Source organism: Dipodomys ordii, unplaced genomic scaffold, assembly GCF_000151885.1.
Source record: "Dipodomys ordii isolate 6190 unplaced genomic scaffold, Dord_2.0 Scaffold35, whole genome shotgun sequence".
In the NCBI taxonomy this organism is placed as follows: Eukaryota; Metazoa; Chordata; class Mammalia; order Rodentia; family Heteromyidae; genus Dipodomys; species Dipodomys ordii.
The window spans coordinates 7,907,749-7,932,109 of record NW_012267251.1 but is presented as its reverse complement, the minus strand read 5'-3'; the positions used below and the strand labels follow the sequence as shown (position 1 = coordinate 7,932,109).

At 46.7% G+C, this 24,361-nt stretch overlaps 2 protein-coding genes across 2 annotated transcripts in view; both read right to left on the bottom strand.

The window, feature by feature from the left end:
• Window positions 1-277, bottom strand: part of Ipo9 (importin 9) — a 40,303-nt gene extending 40,026 nt beyond the window's left edge. The window contains 1 exon segment of the mRNA XM_013017493.1: window positions 114-277. Coding sequence (XP_012872947.1) covers window positions 114-276 — 163 coding nt within the window. The 5' untranslated portion in view covers window position 277.
• Window positions 278-8,825: 8,548 nt separating this feature from the next.
• The window catches only part of LOC105986538 (neuron navigator 1), a 147,005-nt gene continuing 131,469 nt past the window's right edge, over window positions 8,826-24,361 (bottom strand). The window contains exons 15-28 of the mRNA XM_013017510.1: window positions 23,928-24,049; window positions 19,933-20,129; window positions 19,486-19,678; window positions 19,224-19,392; window positions 18,458-18,555; window positions 17,840-17,935; window positions 17,359-17,518; window positions 16,516-16,751; window positions 15,328-15,482; window positions 15,163-15,234; window positions 14,462-14,658; window positions 13,165-13,283; window positions 10,726-10,923; window positions 8,826-9,718 (exon numbers count right to left, since the gene is read on the bottom strand). Coding sequence (XP_012872964.1) covers window positions 9,623-9,718; window positions 10,726-10,923; window positions 13,165-13,283; window positions 14,462-14,658; window positions 15,163-15,234; window positions 15,328-15,482; window positions 16,516-16,751; window positions 17,359-17,518; window positions 17,840-17,935; window positions 18,458-18,555; window positions 19,224-19,392; window positions 19,486-19,678; window positions 19,933-20,129; window positions 23,928-24,049 — 2,108 coding nt within the window. The 3' untranslated portion in view covers window positions 8,826-9,622. The remainder of the gene's footprint in view (window positions 9,719-10,725; window positions 10,924-13,164; window positions 13,284-14,461; window positions 14,659-15,162; window positions 15,235-15,327; window positions 15,483-16,515; window positions 16,752-17,358; window positions 17,519-17,839; window positions 17,936-18,457; window positions 18,556-19,223; window positions 19,393-19,485; window positions 19,679-19,932; window positions 20,130-23,927; window positions 24,050-24,361) is intronic.

Sequence of the window (24,361 nt, the reverse complement as noted above, 5' to 3'; positions counted from 1 at the left end):
GTCTCCGCGGGCTCGGACTCCCGCTGGGCCTGCGGGTCCCCGGCTGCGGCCGGCGAGTCGTGCGTCCGGGGCCCAGGTCCCAGCGGTCCTCGTGACGGTCCCGCCTCACTCACCCTCCGTCACCTCCAGCACCTTGATCTGTTCCTCCGCGGCCGCCCGCACCTCCTGCACCGGGGACAGGATCCCGGTGAGCGTATCCACCAACGCCTCCTTCAGCCCCTGTGCGACCGGACCCGGCAGCCCCGAGGCCGTACCAGCTGCTGCCGCTGCCGCCATCTTCGCCCCCCGCCCCCAGCAGCCCGCGAGCCCCGCGGCCGGGACCCGCCACTGTATGACGGCTCCCGCGTGCGGCCAATCCGCGAAGCTGCGCCTGCGCACCAGCGGACGCAGGCGCGGTGGGCGTGGCATGGGTCTAAGCCTCCTGAGACAGCGCCCCCTGCCTCCTGGAAGAGAACTGCACGTGTGTTGGCAATGATCGGTGGGTTGGGGGGAGGGTCCCAGAGAGGTCAGTGGCTTCCCCAAAGTCTCACTGTGCGTTAGCGGGCTCACTGAGAATAAAGGCCATGATATATGTTTAACTCTGCGGGCCTTTCGAAGATAAGATTCTGTGTTAAGAGAGAAGTGGGGTGGAAATGGATGTAATAGGGGACTTCAGGAGAGGGTCTGGATCAGACATAGCATCTACTTCAAATTGCCCCCACCCACTCTCACACAAAATAAATGCTCACTTTTCCTTAATTCGGGGATCTATACCACATAGAATGTTTTCCTTTTTGCTTATGTGGTGCTGAGGAATCGAACCCAGGGCCTCATACATGCAAGGCAAGCGCTTTACCACTGAGCCACCTTCCCAGCCCCACAGAATCATTTTTATGTGACTGAATCCTATTAGCTGAGAACGTTTAAGGTTCTCCCCCTCCTCCGCCCCCCGCCCCCAGAAATGGCTGGTCCTTTGAGAGGTGGGAGGATAGGAGGAGGATAAGAATAGTTTGGTATAGCTCTCTGGGGTTGGTAGTAGACAGTGGTCTACCCTATGGAGATAATACCCTCAATCCGTAGGAAAGCAGGTGAAGGGTACTGGAGCAAAGGTTTAAAACTGCAGGACAGGGGAGCAAGCCTGTAATGGCAAAGGGATGGATGTCATATGAGGTTGGAACAGAGGAACAGGCCATCTCTTGGTAAGCTGTTAAGGCTTAGTGCTTTACAAGTGGTTTCTAGTCAACACTGCTCTCATCCCCAAGTGGGAAGGAAACCAGTTTGAGCAATTCCTAGGACAGTTCCAAGACTGCTAAGTGGATAATAACTGAAGATTAAGCCGTCTCATCAGAGAATTTTTTTCCAAAATGCCTTCTTGATTTATTGTGGGGTGTGCTCTGAACACATTTGCCACCTCCCATGTGAGGAGAACAGAGGTGGTTTGTATTACTTCCATCACTCCCTGCCCCCCCTTTTTCCTACCACAACCCGTTCATAGGGAAAAGACTGCTGCTTGGGCCTGCAACTACAGAATGGAGAAGAGTTAATTTCCTTTTCCTCAGAGCCAGAAGCTGGCATATTTTCAAACTTTGTGGCATTGTGGATGGGAGGACTCAAGAACCTTGACTTTAGGACAGGGCACCTTGAATTTTGGCAGACACTCTGTCTACAATGTGCAAGGTACAACCCTCCCCCTCCCCCCACTCCTGCCCAACTCCCAACCAAAGATGTTGAGAGACTCCTGCTCAAGAATCGAGGCCCAGAGATTTCCCAAGCAGGTGAGTGCTGCTTCTGAGTTAGGCAAATGACATATGGAAGTTTCTCCTTTCGGATCAAGCAATGAGCCATAAAATAAATGGAGACAGAAACCAGACAGAGAGGGAGCTAAGAAAGCCAGTGGACAATACAGGAGATAACTTTATTGAAACGCAAATGGCATGGAACAGATGAATCTTGCTAGGAGAAGACATGCCTGATGGACAGAGGGCCCAGGGCAGGGCTCTCTATGATGATGGAGGAAGGCCTCTTCAGCTGGCCTAGGCATGAGTTTAATTTTCAACCAATTTGTTATTTAAAATGAATCACTGAGGGGACATCCCAGCTCTCTTCATGATTGTTACCGCAACTATATACATTGCTTTACTTTCCAGATTTAATTTTGCCTTTTGCACACACTGGATATAAAAGGAAGTAGGTTGAAAGAAGTGAGGGTCAAATCACTCGCGCGCGCGCACGCACACACACACACACACACATACACGCTCTGGTTTGGGTTATTTGTGTCTAATAAATTAAAAAAAATTTGTGAAAATTCCTGCCCACCCTCCACCTGAGGAGTGCCATGCTTTTGAGAAAGACTCCATTGTTTAAACAATGCTACCTAAAATAAGATGGGGAAGGAAGAAAGGAAGCTAGCAGGGCAAAATGCTTTCTTACAAACGCTTTGTTAATAACAAAATTGAACAAAAAGAACATTAGCAGTAGCCAAGAGACCAGCTGCCCTATGGACCTTTTTCCTTCTACCTTCCTTGTCAGACAAATAGCAGTGCGGCACAGGAAATGGTGGGGAGTGGGGAACCTATCTTCTGGAGATGGCTTTAGCACTATTATTTTATACTTGCCTTCCTCAGACTTTAGTCCTTTCTCCCAAGAGCCCAGTGCCAGAGCTTGGGAGACTGAGCGCTCTTGTGCTGAGCTGCACTACTCCACACAATGCTCACGGGAAAACCTGAACACACTTGAAACAAAACCAGTTCATGCTAAATGGCCTTAGTCAACTCCATGGGCTCATCTGGGAGTTGGAAAACCTATGAAGCACCTTTCAGATTATTTTTGGCAGTCATAGGGCTTGAACTTGGGCCTGGGAGCTGTCCCTGAGCTCTTCAGCTCAAGGCAAGCACTCTAGCACTTGAGCCACAGCACCAATTCGTTTTCTGGTGGTTAATGAGTTTTAAGAGTCTTATGGATGTTCCTGCCCGGGCTGGCTTTGAACCTTGATCCTCAGATCTCAACCTCCTGAGTAGCTAGGATTATAGGTTGTGTGCTGCCAGCTCCCAGCACCCTTAAGATTTTTTTTTTTTTGTCTATCGTGGGGTTTGAACTCTGGGTTTGGGTGCTGTCCCTGCACTCTTCAGCTCAAGGTGAACACTCTACCGCTTGAGCCACAGTGCCACTTCCAGTTTTCTAGTGCTTTATTGGAGATAAGAGTCTCACAGACTTTCCTGCCTGGGCTGGCTTTGAACCACAATCCTCAGATCTCAGCCTTCTGAGTAGCTAGGATTACAGGCGTGAGCCACCGGCGCCCGGCACCTTTCAGATTTTTAAAGAAAGATTTTGTTCTATTACTGTCTCTGAGTACCCAAGGTCCTGGTGTGGGGAAAGGAAAAACTAAACCTAAGGACTTACATGGCCCAGAATGATATCCTCACCGCGTGGGTGTCTCTCCTCCTATGAGCTGAGCAGACTATGGATCAGGAGTCTTCCTGGCTTACTAGAGCCCTAAAGTTATTAGCTGCCTTGTGAAAGGAGGTTCTGGTCAGATTTTCAGACCCAGCGACTCAAATAAAGGAGATAGTATATTTCTGGGAAGGTATTTTGTCATGGAAATACAAATTATATGTATATAATGTCTAGTTTTCCCATTCTATTAAATAATCAGAAAAAGGCTCAGAAAAGACAATCCAGCAGAAGAGCAATCTGGATGAAACCTCCAAACTTCTCTGTTAAAGACCCTAAGTTTAGTCAGGTAGAAATCTCAGAAATGAGATTTTTTTTCTCTGATGGCTGCCCTCACCAAAGAAAAGATGTAATCATTCCCTGAACTTCTGCCCAGAAACATGTTTCCTCGATTATATTAAAAGTAAGCAAAACAAATAAGGAAGTCTGAGAAAAGTGCCTTTCAACTTATTGTTAACATCAGACTTACAACCTAGAACCATTTTATATTGGATCCTAAGGTGCCTCAGAGATCAATACTTGTCTTTCTCTTTAAAACAGAGTCTCTCTGGGCACTGGTGGCTAATAATGTTTGTAATCCTAGCTACTTGGGAGAACGGAGATCTGAGGATCTCAGTGGATCTCAGTTCAGAGTCACACCAGGCAGGTCATGAAACTTTTTTGTTGTTGTTGGTAGTAGGGTTTGAACTTTGGGCCTGGGTGCTGTCCCCCAGCAATTCAGCTCAAGGCACGCACTATCCCACTACAATTTTCTGAGTGCTTTTTGGAGATGAGTTTCACAGACTTTCCTGCCAGGGCTGGCTTTGAACCCCTATCCTCAGATCTCAGCCTCCTGAGTAGCTAGGATTATAGGCATGAGCCACCAGTGCCCAGCTGAGACTCTTATCTCTAATCACAGAAAAAGCCAGAAGTGGAACTGTGACACAAGTGGTAGAGTGCCAGCCTTGAGTATAAAAGCTCAGAGTCAGTGCCCAGCCCCAGAGTTCAAGCCCCAGAACTGGCCAACCCTCCCTCCCCTCCATAAAACCTCAGAACAACAAAACCGGGCAGAGTCTCAAACTAGGGCATGTGTGGAATTCCCTAGGTGTTTGTAAAAATAATTGCTAGACCCCACTGCTACAATTTAGGACTCAGTAGATTTGGAGTGGGGTCTGAGATTTTTATTCATCTATTTATATTTGGTTTTTTTGGGACATGGGTCCTGGTATGTTGCCTAAGCTGACCAAACTTCTAACCTTCCTGCCTTTGCTTCCCCAGTGCTGAGATGACAGATTTGGATAACCATGCCTGGTGAGAACTTCATTTCTAACAAGCACACAGATTCTGCCATAAACAAAGGAAAGGAATTCATCTGCTTTCCTGACCTACCTCCACACAAAATTCTCCACAGCCTAATCATTAAGAAAAATGGCTAAAACATCAAACTGGGAGATTCAGTGTAAACAGGTTTATTATTGGGGTTTTGAACTCAGGACCTTCTACTTGCTATACAGCCACTCTACCATTTGACCCATACCGTTTACCCAATGAGTTTAGTTAAGTGTGTTGGTCTCCCTACAACTTCTAAAGTGTGGCTTCTTTGCTTCAAGGCTAACCAATGTAGTTAGTCTACCCTTCTTAGATCCATGGCCAGCAGTACTTAACTTGGTTCCAGAGCTCAGCTGAGCAAATGCCCACACATGTGCACTGGGCAGAGGGAAAGAGCTTCATATAGTCTTGAACAGGTTGACTGAGGACTCATGAATATATAAACCTGATGAAATGATAAAGGGCAGTGTTCTGGGGCTTTAGCCTAAAACCATCTTGTTACTACCTATGGCCTCTTCAATGGAGTCATGAAGCAGAACTTGTAAGTAGGTGCTACTGTCCTAATAAGAGGGTACCTGCATTCCAGCAGCACATCCATCACAAGTAAGTAAACCTTCAGCAGAAGCACATTTTTCATTCTGGCATGGGGATTGGCTTATGGGGTCTACTATTAACTTTGGGCTTAGCTAATGCTCAGGATTAAGGAAAAGAAAGGATCAAGCATGATGTGGTACTATAATTGACTTACTACAGCACTTGAACCCTGGGTTAAATGTGTGATGACCACAACTCTTTTGCTACTGAACACCTTGTAATAAAGGTTCTGTGGAAGTATCTCTTTGATCCTGGTTTTAGGTCTGAGTCCTCCTCAATTAGGCAAATGTCACCTAAGTGCTGGGCTGCTATGCATAGATGCTGTCTCAGGCGATGATGGGAAGTGTTGGTAAGACACAGCAGCTTCTCATCCTATGCCTTGGAATATTACAGGTGATTGAGTTACTTCTCAGACCACTGGAAAGAAATATCATGTTGAGTAGTGTGACTTGTTTCAAGGAGCTAGAAGAAGTGACTTGATCATATCTACTTAGGACTTTTGGAAACAAGAAAAAACTGGAAGGCACAACATGAAAGGAGGAAAAAATCAGTATTTTGTCTTAAATCCTTCAGTACAGAGAAGTTGGTTGGAAAGTCAGTCATTCAAGACCAAAATATGGTATACCAATCAAGAAGGACTTCCTTCTAGGGTCTCTCTATAGATATTTAGCTAGCTATTCTTCCTTGCTAGCCTCTACCTTCCCAATGGTTAGACTATAAGAAACACACTGGTAGAAGGATTTGCACAGAGATAAGCACCGTAGAGTTGCCACATAGCAAAAATTTTCTAAAAGTACTCTATGAAGCCCCAGAAGATAGGAAACAGCAAACTGTTCATGTGTATGAGTGATAAACAGAAACAGTCTCTTTCTCTCTCTCTCTCTCTCTTTCTCACACACACACACACACACACACAGACACACACACACAGACACACACACACACACACACACACACACACACACACACACAGACATCAGGTCCCTTATAGCTTTCCAATTACCTAGTATTTTATTTTAGCGCCTAGGTAGAGTCTGAGAAACAAATACACTGGACAGATGTTCTTGCTCTTTCTCATCCAGACATGAGAACTCTGCTCAGGAGTCTCTCCTGGACTGATGGCTCCCCCGATAGGCTGATGTTGGGTACTGAACCATGTTCTTTATGAGACAACTTTGGTGAAGGATGGAACTGAGGGATGGGGTAGGGATGCAGGGGAAAAAAATAGCACAGATTCCAGAATTAGATAGGCGGGATTCTTCTGAGGGTGCCTGGTGGGGGAGGTGTTAAGAATTTAGCTATGGAGCCCAGTAGTTTTCTTTTTTGAGGGATCCTAGAAGAAATCTCAACAAAGAAGCAGGTGCGAAAGTAAGAATGCCATGGATTTGTTCCTTGCCATGAAGTGTAGGGCAATGAGGGGAGCTCAGGTCTACTGCTGCAGTAAAGAATGGACGAGCATCCCAAGGGGTTGTTATAGCACCATGAGGAAGCTCATCCATCTATTCTTGCCATGTATCCATGATTCTTTTGTGAGATGACTGATTCCCCACAGTGAAGGGCCCAGATATGCTACTGAAAATGGGGTCTAGGCTCCAGGGGGAGAAGCTTGAGGCATCAATAACACTTCACTAGATGAAAACATACTTTCTGCAAGAAAGCAATTTAGAGACCTGGGCTAAATGTAGCAGTCAACTGAGAGTAGAAGGTGGTAGATCCCAGGAATAGAAACGAAGTCAAAATCAGGGGAGGCCTCCAGAATCAACCTGCTGAGGATGCAAATAAAATTCATGGTGGTATCCATGGTTATCAGAAAGACAAGAATCTCTCTGCGGTCTGAGGCAGTTAGAATGGAAGAAGGGGCTTTCCCTTCTCTCTCTCTCTCTTTTTTCTCAAGTAGCCAGTAACATTGATGGCAGAAGGCACTGGCTGGGCAGCACCAGGAAATAAGAGAGTTAAGGACTCAGCCATCAGGTTAAGATGACATTTGAAGTCTGAGCCTTGCCCTAGGACTGGAGCTTCAGAAAGGGTTCAGTAGAGGCCTAGCTAGGTCCAAAGTAGGACTGTCCGATCTTCTCTTCCTTTTATGTTACAACAGCCAACTCTGGGCCTCCTCATTCTGCACAGCAGAGACCTTAAGGCAGTGATTTCAGCACCATCCTTGAACGAACAGCCTCTTTCCACCACAGAATTGCATATTTTACAGCTGAATCGGTTGGGGATCTTCACAGTTCATGGAATTAGCAGCAATAGCAATAATAGTCTCCAGCACAGAGGACCCTGTCATACCTGGAAGCTACCAGATGAATACAGAAGCTTTGCAGAGTGGGGGGAAGGGCAGTTTAGACCATCTTGAGGGACAAGATGCATGTACTCCCTGATGGGGGCAGAACAGCGATCCAAAGTTCTGCTGATAGATTCTGAGAGTCTTGTGCTACTTAGGACTTTGAGACTCTAAAGAGCAAATGCTTAGGCCCAGGCTTATCCACATATCCCTGATCTACACAGCCCTGAAACTGTATAGCCCAGCAGGCAGCTCAGTCTGGAATCTGGTCCCAGAGGGCTTCCAGAAATGGCAGGAAGTAGACTTGCCCACCCCCAGACAAGCAAGATTCCATTGTCTGCCAGGTTCCACTTCATCGATCCCAGATCTTCTGGCCCTTGTTGTATAGGAACATCTAATCACAGATGTCTTCTCAGTTTACTCCTTAGATTTTAGATACATTTCTTTGATGGTCAGGAAGGTCCAGATAATAAAATTGTGAATGTAAGGGTACAAGTCTTGCCTTTTTTTCCTCCCACACTGCTCCTTTTAAGTATTCAGTTAAGTAATTGTCAAATGAAGGAACATGGACTGACAGATCTCTAGGTCAATAGGAAGAGGGCAACTTCTGCCAGAGTTGCCCATCTCTCTAGAAAGCAGACATTGGCCTCCAAATCAAGCTGCTCAAGACTTACATTCAGACATAAATGTCCAGTCTCTTATATGTAAATATTCACTGTCAAAAACAAACAAGAAGGGGCCAGATAGGGAATTTTGACTTACTCAGGCCAAGTGGCCACTATCCAAACAGAGGGAGCCAAACAGACCACAAGGCAGATGAGTATTTCTAATTTCCTCGGTTTCCTCCAGGCCTTGATGAAGTTCAGAGTAGATCTGCTGTCATGTCTGGGTTTGGCAATTGAGCTTCCAGGTAGAACATTTGCTTTCTCCAAAGTAGAGTCAAGGGAGGTGAATTCCTCTCTCTTGGTATTTCTGGTCCAACATTTCTTGTCTCTCTCATATCTTTGATACCTCAAGGATGCCAACGGTAGTAGATGGCAGGTATGAGGCTGGTGTCAATCGGATGGCATTGGGTTCAGCAAAGGAAACCCACATGGAAAAGCCAAATTAGCCCCTGGCAAAACAACCCAAGAATCTCATAGACATGTGAGGAAATGGGGGGAGGGAGGAAAATAAATAGGCAAGTGGTAGGAAAAATATATAAAGAAAATTAAAAAATTAAAAAGTAGGGTTTATTGATTCTCATGCATGTTAAATTAGAGGGCAGAAAGACAGAGCTAGTAGTCTTTCTCTGAAGGCTGAAATGTTACTTTTGTAGTACGGTGACTTCTTTGATTGGCAGCTGTCTTGTCAATGTCCCCTGATGTCATCTAGAAGGTGAGAGCTAACAGCTCTCTTTTCTACCTTGGCAACTGGGCCTCTATTCTCCAGCTTCATCATTTCCATTGCCTTTTACCTTTTACAGGTTGATTTACATTTTTTTTAACCACATGCTTCTTTTCTGGGCAAGGGCCAGATCTCTGGGGGAAAGATTGTTGGCAGTGGTGATGGACTTGGGAAGGATCTGCATAAGTCTGCAGAACTTCCTGCCTCCCTCAGATTTCCCCACACGTGACTGTCTCAGAGTTGCTCCTGAGAATCAGTTAGGAACTGCTACAGTTTTTTGTTTGTTTTGATATCTTCTGAACCCCTCCCCAGAAAGTACAGGAGTTTGTAGTTGAAACAAGAAATCAAGGAAAAGACCTAGATTCATCTTTTGCCCCAATCATCATGAGAAGTCCAGTAAATTTATCCAGGGGACACAAGTTTCCAAACTCCACCCCATGAATTTCTACTAAGAAGTTCTCAAAGGTGCAGCACCAAGAACCTGCTCTTCTGCCTGCCCTCCTCCTCCCTCTGCTCTCCTGTGGGGCTGGAGAGCTAGTGCTCTGAGAGAAGAGGGGAGAGGAGGAGCTAATGAAGCTGATGCCAGCCTTCTGCTGTCTGGGGTGACAGACTGCAAGACTCTCAGAGAGTTGCCTGGAGGTTGGGGTCCAGGATGGTTTCACGATCTGGAGATTCAATGTAGTTGGCAGCTTCTTGAAGTTTCAGCAACATGGCCATCTAAAGAGGAGCAAAGAGATGAGTTAATGACAGCTGGGATCCTGGGTCCTGATCACAGAAGAGAAACATAAAACAGCTTAGATTAGATGTCTGCTCTTTGGTTTTTAAGCAAGTATCAGCTTGGAGTTGAGGTGATTCACAAAATGGCAGTGACAATTGCTTCAATCTTGTGTGTAAAAGGTGTCACTTGGGAATATCTCTGTAATACAAAGCACCATGTGGGATGTGGGGTGGGGATACCCAGAACTGCAAGACCACCTCTGCTGCTTTCATTCTGTAAGGGGACTGAGCCCTGCGCAAAGCAGCTCATATTGGGAGGAATGGAAGAAATCTGTCTCTAACAGCTAGACTCCAGGCTATCATAAACCTGTTTCTCCCCAGTTCACAAACCTTCCATCAAACCTAAATACCAGCCAGACACCAATGGCTCCTGCCTATAATCCTAGCTACTCAGGAGGCTGAGATCAGAAGCTCACACCTGTAATCCCAGCTATTCAGAAGGCTGAGATCCAAGGCTCACAGTTTAAAGCCAGCTCGGACAAAAAAGTCCATGGTAGTCTCTCTCTCTCTCTCGCTGGTCCTGAGGCTTGAACTCAGGGCCTGGGCACTGTCCTTGAGCCTCTCTGTGCTCAAGGGTAGCCTCTCTGTGCTCTGCCATTTGAGCCACAGCACCACTTCCAGCTTTTTCTATGTATGTGGTACTGAGGAATTGAACCCAGGGCTTCATGCATGCTAGGCGAGCACTGTACTGCTGAGCCACATTCTCAGCCCTAGTCCATGATATTCTTATCTATAATTAATCAGCAAAAAGTCAGAAATGGAGGTGTGGCCCAAGTGGTAGAGCACCAGCCTTGAGCAAAAAAAGCCAAGCCTTGAGTTCAAGTCCTCCTTTGGACACACACACACACACACACACAAAGTCCTCCTTTGGACACACACACACACACACACACACACACTTACTTCTGTAATACTTGCCTTTTGATATCAGAATGCCTTTTACTCACCAGAGGGTCTGAGTCTAGAGAACCTGGGGTGCTGTCTTTGACAGTCCTGTCTTCTGGAGGAGAGGCAATGCTGTGGGGGCCCACGGTGGGTGGGGGAAGGTGGTAAAGCTTTGATTGGTCTTGTTGAGCTGATGGCCAAGGAAGAGTGTCCCGGACCCACTCCACGGGATCCTCCCAAGCAGCTTTCTGTCCATGGACCTGGGAAGCAGAAGTGTGTGATTAGCGGGTGGGCACCCCCTGGTTAGACATCTCAGGCCAAACGTTCCTACAAATATCCAGAAAACTGTCCCTCCTCAGGTGCAAAGACAAGAGGCTCTGATCGCTGTGGAACTTTCAACAAGGAAAATAAGTTGGTATTAACTGGCAAAAATAATTCTGCAGGATAATTTAAAAGAGCTGATAAAACTTCAAAAATCTGAGCAATGTTCCCAGCCTTAAATAATATTTCTGCTGGGTGCTGGTGGCTCACATTTGTAATCCTATCTACGCAGGAGGCAGAGATCTAAGTATCACAGTTCAAAGCCAGCCTGGGTAGGAAAGTCCGTGAGACTTTTACCTCGAATTAACTATCAAAAAGCCAACAGTGGAGCTGTGACTTAAGTGGCAGAGCACTTACTCAAGTGGTAAAGCCTTGAGCAAAAAAGCTCCGGGACAGTGTCCAGAACCTGAGTTCAAGTCCCAGGACCCACACCAAACAAACAACCAAAAAAAAAAACACCCCAAACCTTAACTCGTACCAATCCGATGACCCTGCAATTTTGCTTTTTAAGCAGAAATTCTATTTTAAACATAGTACCTTTTATTTTTGTTTAACTTTAATGAATAAAAGATGTTATCCATTTTCAGATAGCCTGATAAATGGCATCTATAGAAATTTACTCTGTCAGGAAGTATCTATGTCAGTAACAAAATACTTTCATGGATGACACATGGCTACTAAGGACCAGTCACTGCAACAAAGCTGTAATCCCAGCTACTCAGGAGTCTGAGAGCCAAGGTTTCACAGCATTCAGACTTCAGCGTGCTGTTATACAGTGGAGTGATTATAAGTAACAATAAAGTATATTTGAAAAAACTAGAAGAGGGCTAGGAATGTGGCTTAGTGGTGGAGTGCTTGCCTAGCATGCATGAGCCCTGTGTTCTATTCCTCAGTATTACATAAACAGAAAAAGCCAGAAGTGGTGCTGTGGCTCAAATGGTAGAGTGCTAGCCTTGAGCAAAAGAAGCCCAGGGACTATGCCCAGGCCCTGAGTTCAAGTCCCAGGGCCAGAAAAAAAAAAGCTGGAAGGATTTTTGAATGTTTTTTAACATAAAGAAATGATGTTTGAGGAGGAATGTTTAGCACAGTGTATACATGTATTCAAATATCACATAGCATCTCATGATATATAATTCTCTTTTTTTTTTTTCCTTTTCCAGTACCATGTTTACACTCAGGGCCTGGTGTTCTCTTGGCTAGCTAGACATGGCAGGTGCTCTATCACTTGGGCTATGCCTCCAAGTTTTTGCTGGTTAATTGGAGATAGAGCCTCAGGGACTTTTTTGTCTGGCTGCCGGGACTGGCTTTGAACAGTGTTCCTCCAGATTTGAGCTTCTAGAGTTGCTAGGGTTATAGGTATAAGACGCCAACACCTGATTCCATTGACATAATTTTTTACTATCAATTTAAAATATACTTAATAATAAATGTCTTTCTTTTTGAAATGGAGTCTCGCTATGTTGCCTAGGCTAATCTTGAACTCATAAGCACAATGTATCCTGTCTCAGCTTCCCAAGTAGCTAAAGAAAGTGGAGCTGTGGCTCAACTGGCAAAGTGCTAACTAGCCTTGAGCAAAAAGCTCAGAAATGGTGTCCAGATCCTAAGTTCAAGCCCCAGGACTGGCATACCAAAAAAAGTCTCTTCAGGGCTGGTGTGTATAGCTCAGGTAGTAGGGTCCCTGTTTAGCAAGGTTGAGGTCCTCTGTTCAAACTCTAGTATATCCCAAATAAATACATTCATATATTTTATTTTGTCTTCCAAATAACACAGTGCTTTAGTTAGAACAGAATTTATCACCCCTTCTTACATTAAAAACTGTTTAACTTTGGCCAAGGTAACTCATTTATCAGAAGTCAGTAAGTAGCTAAGAGATAATTAGGTTTTCCTTCATTTTCAGCTTATTTTAGTATTTGCTATCGCCCTAACAGAGTGGCTTTAATTGAACTTAGGCTTGGAGAGAACATTCCAGAGGCAGAACTGCTGAGTGGAAAGCAGCCTCACCTATCTCATGCCTTGCTCTACTTTTTATTTATTTATTTATGTATTTATTTATTTTTTAAAAGAAAATGAGCCTATCTAATCCCAGTAAGTTCCATGCTTTAGATTCAAAATTGTTTCTACTTTGTTAGCCATGACAGCCTGATCTTGGGCTTGGCGTGGAGTCAGAGAGGAGGGCTCACCTTGATCCCATCCTTGGCTCCTTCCTGTAGGTAGGGAATGATAGAGTTGTTCCATAGGTCAATGAACCAGGTCCGGAAGTCCTCGATGCCAATGGGACAGGATAAGAAGAAGCAAGGGCCTAGGGAAGAGCAGAAAGCCAAGATGAAGGCTGAGAAGATTCCATCTCCCCAGTCTTGTGCCTCTCTTACACCTTAGTACCAGGCAGAGGGTGGGCTATACAAAGCAGCAGAGGGAACGGGAAGTGGTGAAGACCCCTGGGTGCTGACTGCCTGGTGTCTATGATCCCGCACAAGCAGAAGCGAGTCTAGGGAGTAGGCAAGCTTCTTAATTCCCTCCTTTATCTCATTAATCACATGTGAAAACGAGGGAGGGATTAGAGTCCTTCCACCCCAACTACCCCCACCACCTCCAGGGCCTTGGAGATGTTAGGCAAGCACTCTACTACTGACCTTCAGCCCTAGCCCATTTCTTCTTTTTCTTGTTTTGTGGTACTAAGTTTTGAACTCAGGACCACCCATTTGTTAGGCAGGTGCTCTAATACTTAAGCCATACCTCCCAGCTCTTTTTTGCATTTACCTCTTTTTCATATAGAGCCTCACATTTTTGCCTGGGGCTGGCTTCAGACTGAGACCCTCCTACGTCTGTCTTTTGCATGACTGGGTCCACGATATACACCAACAGGATGGGCTTGTTGATTGTGACAGCCAAGAGTTCATTGCTACCTTTCTGCCTGGGTTGGCCCCAAACAACGAGCCCCTTGATCCCAAGCAGGTTATAGGCATGCACCACTGCACCCATCTCCTCCTCTTCCTCCTTTTTTTCATATGGAGGTGTCTCCTTATGCTGACTCTGAAATAATCAGCTCAAGTGCTTCTCCCATCTCAGTCTCCCACATAGCACTACAGGGGTGAGCCTGGATATAGCTTTCTGATGGCTGAAGTGATTTTCCCAATTCCAGCTATGTTAAAAAAGCACCTTAAACCTGGGTGCCAGTGGCTTACACCTAGCGATACAAGAGGCTGAGATCTGAGGATGGTTCAAAGCCAGCCTAGGCAGACTGTGAGATTCTTATCTCCACCACCAAAAAGGGGGGAGAGGGGGAGCGGGAGCCAGTCATGAAGTTAAGCTGTGGTTCAAGTGGTAGAGTGCCAGCCTTGAGCAAAATAAGCTAAGGGACAGAACCATATAGGCCTTGAGTTCATGTTAAGTACTTAAGTATTTTCAGGTCCAAAGCCCCAAGGCTTGCAGTCTTGGTAAGCAAAGGGAGCAGTCCTCCCGAGGGCTGGGCCCCAGTACCTATGAGGAAGTCCGAGGTGCTGTGCTTCTCTAGGAAGGTGTGGAGGTGATACCACAGCTTGGGCACCCAGTCCAGCACCCGGAGCAGCTCTTCCTTGTTGGCATTGATGTCGCTGTCAGACTCTACCAACTTCCTCCGCAGATAACGGACCAGGAAGCCATTGGCGGGCTCCACATTGTTAGAGAAGGTTAGCATCCTGCCAGCGATGGGGAGAGTGGGGTCAGAGCAGCCGTGGGCTCAGTGCCGGGGTTTACCTCCTGCCAGTCAATCCCTCCCCCCGCCTGCCTCCCCACTAATGACCACTTGGCTTCTTCTCAAGTAATAATGAAGGACAACTGAGTTCAGGACAGCAGCCCTGGGCAGACTGAGCTGATTCTCAAATCAGTGCCCTCTTCAAATAACCACCGGATCGCTCTGATCTGGACTAGGGTGGCTGGGTGGAGAATTCTGATTGCAGCAGGTTAGAGTGTCTCCTGCCAGTGTCTCTCTTTCCCATCCCATCCTTTCCTCTCTTCAAAGTTGTCTTCTCCCCTGTCGCTGACAGGCAAATACTCCTGCTTTCTCCTTTCAGCCAGAAAAGTTCAAGTTCCTTCTTTTTCTGTTATTTGCTGCTCTTCTACCTGAAGAGTCTGGGAGTTTTAACTAGCTTATAGATGCTTGGGTAGGGTCTAGGAAGTTCATGTAGCGACAGAGTTCTTACCTGAAGCTCAAATGCAAGCCATGGTTGGGTGTCATTTTTACAGGCTGATTGGTGGTACCTATAATATAGGGACTGTAAGAAGAAAGGGGAAAAATGAGTCACTTAGATTTGTCTTAACACTTGCTTCTGTCATGGGCACACAGTTTGGCCTCCATCCCAGCTTACCATTTGTGATACTTGCAGGTGAGGGCACCATTGACCAGCTCACTGATGGAGCCTGTTTCACTCAGATCATCCAAGAGAATGACTAGGGGCACATCCCCGATTCCTGTTTCTCGGTCTATCTGGTTGGCCAGGTTCGAGAGATAGAGTTGTAGATCCTTGAATTAGACAAAAAAAAAAAAAAAAAGAAGAATCAGCCTTTGGGTCAGCCTTGGAAAGAAGCCTTGGACTAGCTTTGCTAGTTCTGTATCTCTTGGGGCTGTGGCTCATGTTGGATGTGTGCACACATTTGGTTACAGAACCCCCTCCCTGGAGACTGATCATGGTGATCTCAAGACTCTCCAAACACCTTCTGCAGTGGCCTTGTGTCTCTGAAAGGTGGAGCACACAGCTCTTCTGTAAATACTTTGTGCTGGTTTGGGACGGTGAACTACCATTAATAGATATACCTCTCCCAAGAGGGAAGAGCTAAACACTTGAAACAACTCCAAAGTATTAGGATGTGTTCTAGAGACATTATTGGGGTGACAGTGGGGGGAGGCTCACAATATGTACTATTTAGGAGTATTTTTTCCAGAGATCCCAAAGCACAAGATACTGGGGAGAAAGACAAGAGAGAAAGAATGAGATTGAGTGAAGATAATGAAATAGAAATAGAATCTCATCAATGACCATCTAAAGGGAAAGGTGTGAAACAGAAATGTGGAGGAGGAAATTACAAGCAAAAGACAAACAAGAATTAAAGGAAAGAAATTAGGGCAAGCTGTACATGGGTGGCTCATGTCTGTAATCCTAGCTTCTCGGGAGGCTGAGATTTGTGGTTTTGGAGAGGAAAGTCTTTGATACTCTTACCTCCACTAAACTACCAGGGGGGGAAAAATGTGGTACGGTAGCTCAAGTAGTAGAGTACTAGCCTTGAGCAAAAGCAGCTCAGAGACAGTGCCCAAGCCTTGAGTTCAAGCCCCAGGATCAGCATAAAGAAATTAGGGCAGGGGAAGGAGAAGACTGGAAAAGGGAATGAGGCAAGGAGAAAAGGGAACGAGGCAGGGAAGAAAGGGAAAGCCCATTGGAGACAGGGAGAGATGGAGGCAGGACTATGGAAAGGAAAAGGGGAATGAGGAGGGAGGGTACCCAGGATAGGTCTTGGGGGTGGGGGGCAGGGGGCTGAGCCTGTGTAAGATGGGCAGCCACCTTGCAAGACTGCTGGTGCATGTTGAAGGTGCTGACGATGCCCTCGGTGACCTCTCGGCCGGAGCGCTCCACCAGGTACTCGGCTAGCCGATTGGTCAGGTAGGTCTTGCCAGTACCGCTGGGACCCGAGAGGATGAGGCGCCGGTGCTTGAGCAGAAGGCTTATGTAGTGCTGCATCATGGGCTTGGGGATGAGCGTCTCAAACACCAGGCTGTCGACGCACTTCTCCTTCAGACCTGAACCCCACCCCAGAAAGCGGGAGTCCAGACCATGACCATGAGGATGGCCAGGGGTCCCAAAGAAGATTGTCCTTCCTTCTCTAGGAGCCCACTGAAGAAACACAGAACCATTTACCCCATGGAGGCACAGGAATCTCCTCAACTCTCATTTCGAGAATTCAGATCTCATTTTTTGGGAGACATACCCTAAGCTAGAGATGAATAGGCAGATTTTATAAAACGAAGTGCTGGACCAGGCACGGTGACTTATGCCTGTAATCCCAGCCACTCAGGAATCCATAAGTAGGAGGATCATAGTCTAAGGGCAGCCTGGATTACAGTGTGAGATACAAGGCCTTATCTGAAAAATAATTGAGCAAAAGAGGCCTGGGAATATGGCTCATGTGGTAGAGCACCTGCCTAGTACACATGAGACCCTGAGCTCAAACCCTGGTACGGGGGGCTAATCATCTTTTTCATCTTTGTAATACCTCATATTATTTAAATTCTTTCCCATCACAGCTTCTCAATGAGTTCTTTTTGGATGAATGCACAATGCATGATCTCATAGGCCTTGCCCGGCCTTCATGCCGCATCACCTCGCCCCAAGAGACAAAAGACTAACCTTTGAGGGAGACCGAGATGCTGCTGACCCCTCGGCAGCACGGAGGCATCTCGGGGGGCTCGGCGTCCAACACTCGCTTCACGTGGCTGAGGCTGTAGCCATGGATGGACTCGGTGCTCAGTCCCAGGGTGGCAGCTGGGTCCATTTTAGAAATATATTCCTGATAGAAGAGACAGGGAGGGCATGAAGATGGGAAGGAAGCTTGAACACAAAAGTTCAAGGACAGTGCCCAGGCCCCAAGTTCAAGTCCCAGGGCCGGCACACTCACAACAAAATGGTAAAGAATACTGAAGAGACAGTAACATAGTTGGAGAAGCCACAAGATGAATACTACAGGAAATAAAAGGTGAGAAAGGGCACTTGCTTTGCCCATTTTGCCTTTCTCCAGAAAACCCCTAGGTCCCCAGGAACCCAGGGCCTGGGTGGCTGAAAATCCCATGGGAGGATGAGTGACCTTTGTGACTACACGTGGCCTTCTTACCTGGAACACTTGGAAAACAGCTTCATCCAGCATCTTCCAGTCAACTTTCCCGCTGACCTTGCTACAGCCCAAGAAGAATTCCTGCTGCTTCAGGTCCTGCAAGGTCAAGGTCGAAGCACATGAGCCTCATGCACATGACTGAGAAAAGGAGATCCTACAAAGCCTTAGGAGTCAAGTAATTCTGGCTTGGGGACTACTGAGAGCCCCAATTTTTCTTGCCAAAGGACAACAGAATAGATATTTCTCTATATATGATGGCACTGAATTCAGAATGCATTCGATACATCTAACGTATGCCGGGGTTTAGCAATGCAGCCAAGGTGGAGGGCCCTATGTTCACCCTCGTGTGTGTGTGTGTGTGTGTGTGTGTGTGTGTGTGTGTGTGTGTGTGAGAGAGAGAGAGAGAGAGAGAGAGAGAGAGAGAAAGGGGGGGGAACTGAGGCTCCTAACATCACTCAATGTCCCGAGAAACTCTCACCCTACATACTTCCCAGCTCAGGAAAAGATCAAAATTTAAAAGATGGCTGCTACTGAAGGCATCAGTTCTAAAGCATGGTAAAGTCTGAGTCCATCTGTATTATGCTGGTTCCTCTGCAGGTCCTTCCTGAAGTTCCTTACCCCTTTGATGATGTGCTGGGGGGGCATCCGTACCACCACCCGAAGGGTCACTTCCTCCTTTGGGCCACTGGTGCTGATGCCATCCATGGGCGACAGGTCTGTGGGGATTGAAAAGGATTAATTGGCTTGAGGGACACGCACAATGTTCCCCCTAAACTTTCTAGCTATTATCCTTTCCAAATAGCCATTATCCTTTCCGAATAATTACTGTCTACTCTATGATACAGAAGAATCAGGAGATCCAAACTGAAATGAGGTTAAGCATTTAAGAACCATAAGAACTTTTTTTTTTTAATTTTTCTTTCCTTTGGTGATCTTGGGGTTCGAACTCAAGGCCTTTCTTATACTTGCCAGGCAAGTGCTTTACCACTTGAGCAATACTTTCAGCCTGTGTTGCTTATGTTAATGTTCACATAGGGTCTCGATTTTTGCCTGAGTGAGTCTTTGTGCTTCTCTCTTTATGCTTCCTGTGTAGCTGGGGTGACAAGAGTGGGCCACCATGCCCTATTTTAAAAATTGGTTGAGATGCAGTCTCTGGAATTTTTTTGGTCCAACCTGGCCTTAAACTGCAATCCTCCTGATCCTAGCCTCCAAGTAGCTAGGATTGCAGATGTGATCATTCTTAGGTGTCTTCTAACAAAGTGCTTGATGGCCTCAGGAGGATGCCACAGAGCAAGTGGAACGATCATAGTGAAATGAGTCCCCACCTTGTTTTTTTTTTTTTTTTAACTCTTCACCTCTATTGGCTCTTCTTCCCCAAAGGTACCTGTATCCGTGAGACCCGGGCTGAAGGAATGGGTGAGAGCAAGGCCTAGGGAGCGGCGAGGGGACGACAGAGTAGAAGATCCAGGGACCTGCCCTGGAGTGGAGCCTGAGGAGGGGCCGGGAGCGACCTTCAGCCGGTCATTCTCTGCCTTCAGCAGGTCCACCTCCAACTGTGGCAAGAAGAGACAGGGCAGGGTCGCAGGGCTGGACACAGCTCAGGCCATGACCTCCCCTCTCCTGCAGCTCTGTGCCCGGACACTGACCTGCATGTTGTGCATGGTCTCCCGAAGCTGGTCCAGCTGGTGGGCAGAGTTGAGAGCCTCTAAGCGAATGTCTGTAAGTTTCATCTCTTTCTCCCATAGCTCAGAGCGCAGCTCAGATACCTCCTTCTTTTCTGGCTCCTCCTCCTCATTAGCATGGAAGAGCCTGGTGTGTGGGACTGAATGAGCAGGGGCCCTGTAGGAAAGCAAGAGTCAGCCGGACTTGCGCAGAAGCGTTTGTTACTGGGCAATCTGACATGCGTGGTCGGTAGTCTTGGCCCATGGATACTCAGTAAATATGACAGAAAGGTGCCCTCTGTGGGTCTCACAAACCCAGGAAGAGGGCAATAAGTAAGGTGGTGTTTGTCCCGGGTCTATGAGCTTACCGCCAGCTCTGGCTAGCAGTTGACACTGGCAGCAGGCTGGGTGGCAGGCACTCAGAGCACTTACTCAGTGACCTCAGTGCCCACGGAGGATGAGGTGGAGGACTTGAGGGAGGGTGAAGCGGTCTCTGTGGAGCCGTGTTGCAGCTTTGGGGATGAAGGAGCTGAGGAGTCGGGAGTGGCGATCTCCTCAATATCAGAGTACGAGGATGCGGATTTGGGTCCCTTTTTTATACTGAAGGCTTTGTTGAAAGAACTTCGAAGCTAGGAAAGAACAGATCCAGGTAGAGAGATGTTAGGGCTCCATTTTGGACTGCTTTGGGATTGGGAGAGGCAGGGGACTTACTTGCTGTAACTAAGCTCGCTCTATGAGGTGTGGCATATGGACAGAGCCCCACACACGAGGACTCAGAAAAAGAGTGGCTTGCTGCCGCTGTAGCTGTGGGGACTTCTTGGGGCTTCTCCCTTTTGGGGGGGGGACTGTCTCCTAAGCAGGACAGAGAGAAGACCCCAGAGGATTCGTGATATACCTCTCAGCAATCCAATCCTATCAGTGAATTAATCTAGAGACTCACTCACTTTGGGTCTCAAGATCCCCTCTCTTCCTTGGGTTCATCAACCCAGATTCTACTCATCTCCTTACAAAACAGCCAGAAACTGACACTGGGGTTCTGTGAAGATGAAGAGAAGGGAGTGGTACCAAGTTGCACTTAGTATTGTGGTATGTGTGCCTAGCACGCCACAGAGCAGTTAGAACAACCAGACAAAAGCACTTTTTACTACGTTGAGATCTCTCTCAGCCTCTCCTCAGATCAGGGCATTATAACCCGATGTTTGATCTCAGCACTGATGAGCTTGGGTGTTGGGTGGGGGTGAGCTTTTAAGAGATGCAACCCAGGAGCCTCATCCCACACCCATTCACATGCATCCATTCAGCATGCACACACACAGGGACACAGACACAGAATGGCAGCAAGAGACGGAGAGTAAAGGAGGGGTCAAAGGCCATAGGGGAAAAAGGCAATGCAGATCCTTCAGACAGGGGGAAATAAATGAAGGAAAATTTGAGGATATCCTTTCTAATCGTCTCTCTTGGGACAGAGTCTGTTGGGTAATGGGTAGAGCTAGCGGCTAGTGGCCATTGATTCTCTACTAGGTAAGACATAAAGGAGGACCAATCTGACTCTAGTAGGGTTGAGTGAGAAAGCATGTATGCAGCCTGCTGGTTCCAGAGACTTTACTGTCCTTTAGCAACCAGGGCCCTAAAGTACCATAAAGCTCAGGTCTCTGCTGAGTTGAATCAAGAATCAGGATGGAAAAGTACAGAGTGGATTTCTTGCTGGCATCAGGCAACTGAAGGAAGACTTGGAATTCAAATTCAGGCTTGTTCATTTTTAATCTAATCAAGTTTTCTATAAATCATTCATGGGATGCTGTATGTGTATATGTAGAAAAAAACCCCTGTGAGCCAGGTGTCCAAGGCTCACATCTGTAATCCTAGCTATTCAAATGGCTGAGATCTGAGATCACACGCTGAAGCCAGCCCAGGCAGGAGAGTCTATGAGACTTACTTCCAATTAATCACCAAAAAGCTAGGAGTGGAGCTGTGGCTCAAGTGGCAGAGTGCCAGCCTTGAACAAAAAAGCAAAGGGAAAGTGTCCAGGCTCTGAGTTCAAACCTCAGTTCTGGCACTTAAAAAAAATAAAGAAATCCTGTGACCAGTGTGCCTGGAGTGTAGCCCTCTGATCACTAGGGTTCTAAGTAAGAATGGTGCGCAGTGCACTTTATAGAGTGCACCTAACCCTTGAAACATGTTTGTTGGCATACAGCTAATGGTCCCATGGTTATGAGCTCAGAAAACAGTGGAGTAAGCAAGACAAAGCAGGACTCTTTCCGGGAGATATTTCAGAATGTGTCCTGTGCAAATGGGCACTGGAGAATATTTAGTGATTCTGAAATTTGATCTGATAATGGCAGCATCACTATTGAAGGAGTATCTGAACAGATTGGTGATCTGTGAAATCTACTATGAGAGATGCTAAAGAGCCAGACGCTAAAGAGGCCTCCCTCTGTGTGCTCTACCCTCCCTGGTCAGGCCTCCGTGAGAGCTGGTCCCTTTGCTCCATTGTTCCCTTCTGACCATACAGTGTTGATATAGAGCGTTCCACCACATCCCCAGCTACTTTTCCTAATTCCACCTGAGTTTACTTTCACTGCTTTTGTGCTGTCTGCTCCAATGACTCTGGTCAATGAACTGTACTTAAAGGACTATAAGCATTTGGGCACCACTGGATTGTTATTCATTTTATATGTGCAATGTTCTTTTTTTCTCCTCAGGAACACTGTAGGCTCCTGACAGAGGTGAGGGTCTCAGGAGCTCACGTCCTCCACACCCCTGTTGAGATCGGGTGGGAGGGATGCTCAGGTGTTTGGTTTGCAGCAGAGATTGTGGGTTCATCTTCTTGTTGTTGCTGTTGTTTGCCTTAGACTCTACTGTAGTCCCTAAATGCTTTTAGAGGTCCTATGGATATCTGGAGGGTTTTAAGGTTTGGGATGATGACGGTGTCCTAGACTGGACCATATCCCCCATAATTTCTGCTTTATGCTACTCTGGAGCTAAATCTTTAGGTTAAGCCCAAGCTAAACTGGCCTCTGAAAACTGTGGTCAAGAAAACCTCCATCCAGATTCCTTCTGGCTTCTAGGTTTAATGGGCCAGAAGTGTAAAGGGTTATTTTCTGGGCCAGGTGCTGGTGGCTCCTATCTGTAATCATAGCTACCCAGAAGGTTGAGATCTGAGGATCGTGATATGAAGCCAGCGTAGGTAGGCAAATCTATGATTCTCATCTCCAATTAACCAGCAAGAGGCTGGAAGTAGAGATGTGGATCAAGTGGGTAGAGTGCTAGCCTTGAGCAGAAAAGAGAAAAAAGCAAAGCAAAAGCAAGAGGCCCCAAGTTCAAGCCCCAGTGAGAGCACAAACTATTTTCTGGGTAGGAGAAGCTCAATGTGACTGCTTTTTATAGTAGTCCAATTCAGTAACAGGGGACGGACGACAGGAGGGAACTGATTCTGATTGTGTTTGGCTTTCCCATCTGACCTATAACCAGACCACTCCTCTGCTCTGCAGAGGCAGCTGTGGGTGCACCATGCAGTGGAGGGAGGGAGTTGGGACCTCTGTGCAGTTGCAGTGGTACTATTAGTGTTCTGAGTGGCTGTTCTTTTCCTTTCTTTTCTTTTTAGAGGGAAATAATTGCTCTATAAGTAAGGAAGGTAATGATAAAGGGAAGAGAAAGTAAGGGAAGAGGAAAAGAACCGGGCCTCTTACCTCATAGACCTGGAAAAAAATAGGGATTTGAAGTCAGCATTTTGAAGGGGGAAAAAAAAACAGAAGAAGCAACACTTAATCACTCATTTCACACAATGGGCGCCTGTCTGCATTCCACAAAGGTCTGCGGGCCGGTCCTAAACAGGGAAGAGATGAGCTCCCTTCCCCAGTCAGCCAGAAGAGCTGAGTGTCCTAGAAAACTAAAGAATTTCAAAAAGACCATCCAAAGTCATTTTAGGGTCGGAGGGAGGTGCGTAATGACAAACATGAGAAAGACCCCTCTGGACCACCCAAAGGTAATAGAGCCCTTTTGAACACTTTAGAAAGCTCCGCGAATTCCTCTCCAAATTGGAGAAATCACCTCCAGAAGCCCCTAGAAGGAATGACACTGTTTACAAAACCTTTCTACAGTAAAGGGAGTGGGCAGGGAAGGGACTGCTATGCCATTTCCTTCTGAGGATTTCTCCAGCTCCTTCGGTGGTCAAATATATTTGATCTAATCCGTGTGAAGAGCCCATGCTAGCAGAAGTGGGAAAAGGTTGCAGGGAGAGCCTGGGGACCAGCAGGCCGTGGCTGGGACAATGGAAGAAGTTGGCAGACCTTGCTCCCTGCAGACACCAGACTGAAGTTTACCACTAGAAGGGACCAGTCAACCCTGGAGGCCAACCCAGGTTATCCAACCCCTGTGCTGCATTGGAGGCAGAACCTCAGAGATTCTGCCCATGAACCTTTACCTACCCAACTCTTCTTCTTCTTCTTCTTGGCATCAGCATCCTTGCTGCTGCTGATGCTGGAGTGGCTGGTGATGCTGTTGAGGCTTGAGATGCTGTCTGAGGAGTTCTGTCTCTTGATCCGGAGTTCTAGGGGCCAAGTTCAAGTGGAAAGGAGGCAGAGGTGGATTTAGAGAACACAGGAGAATCAAGTTAAGGCTAGATACAGAAGATAAACAGGGAAGGGAACCCACCAACTTCTTCTAGAAATGCACCATTCAATTTGTGAATTAGTTATCAAACAAAACATTCATGAAAGGCAAATCATATTTCAACACAGAAATTGCTAGAAGCTAAATAATAAGAATAATAAATAAAGCTGGGCACCAGGAGGTCACACCTGTAATCCTAGCTGCTCAAGAGGCTGAGATCTGAGGATCGCAGTTTGAAGCCAGCCGAGCA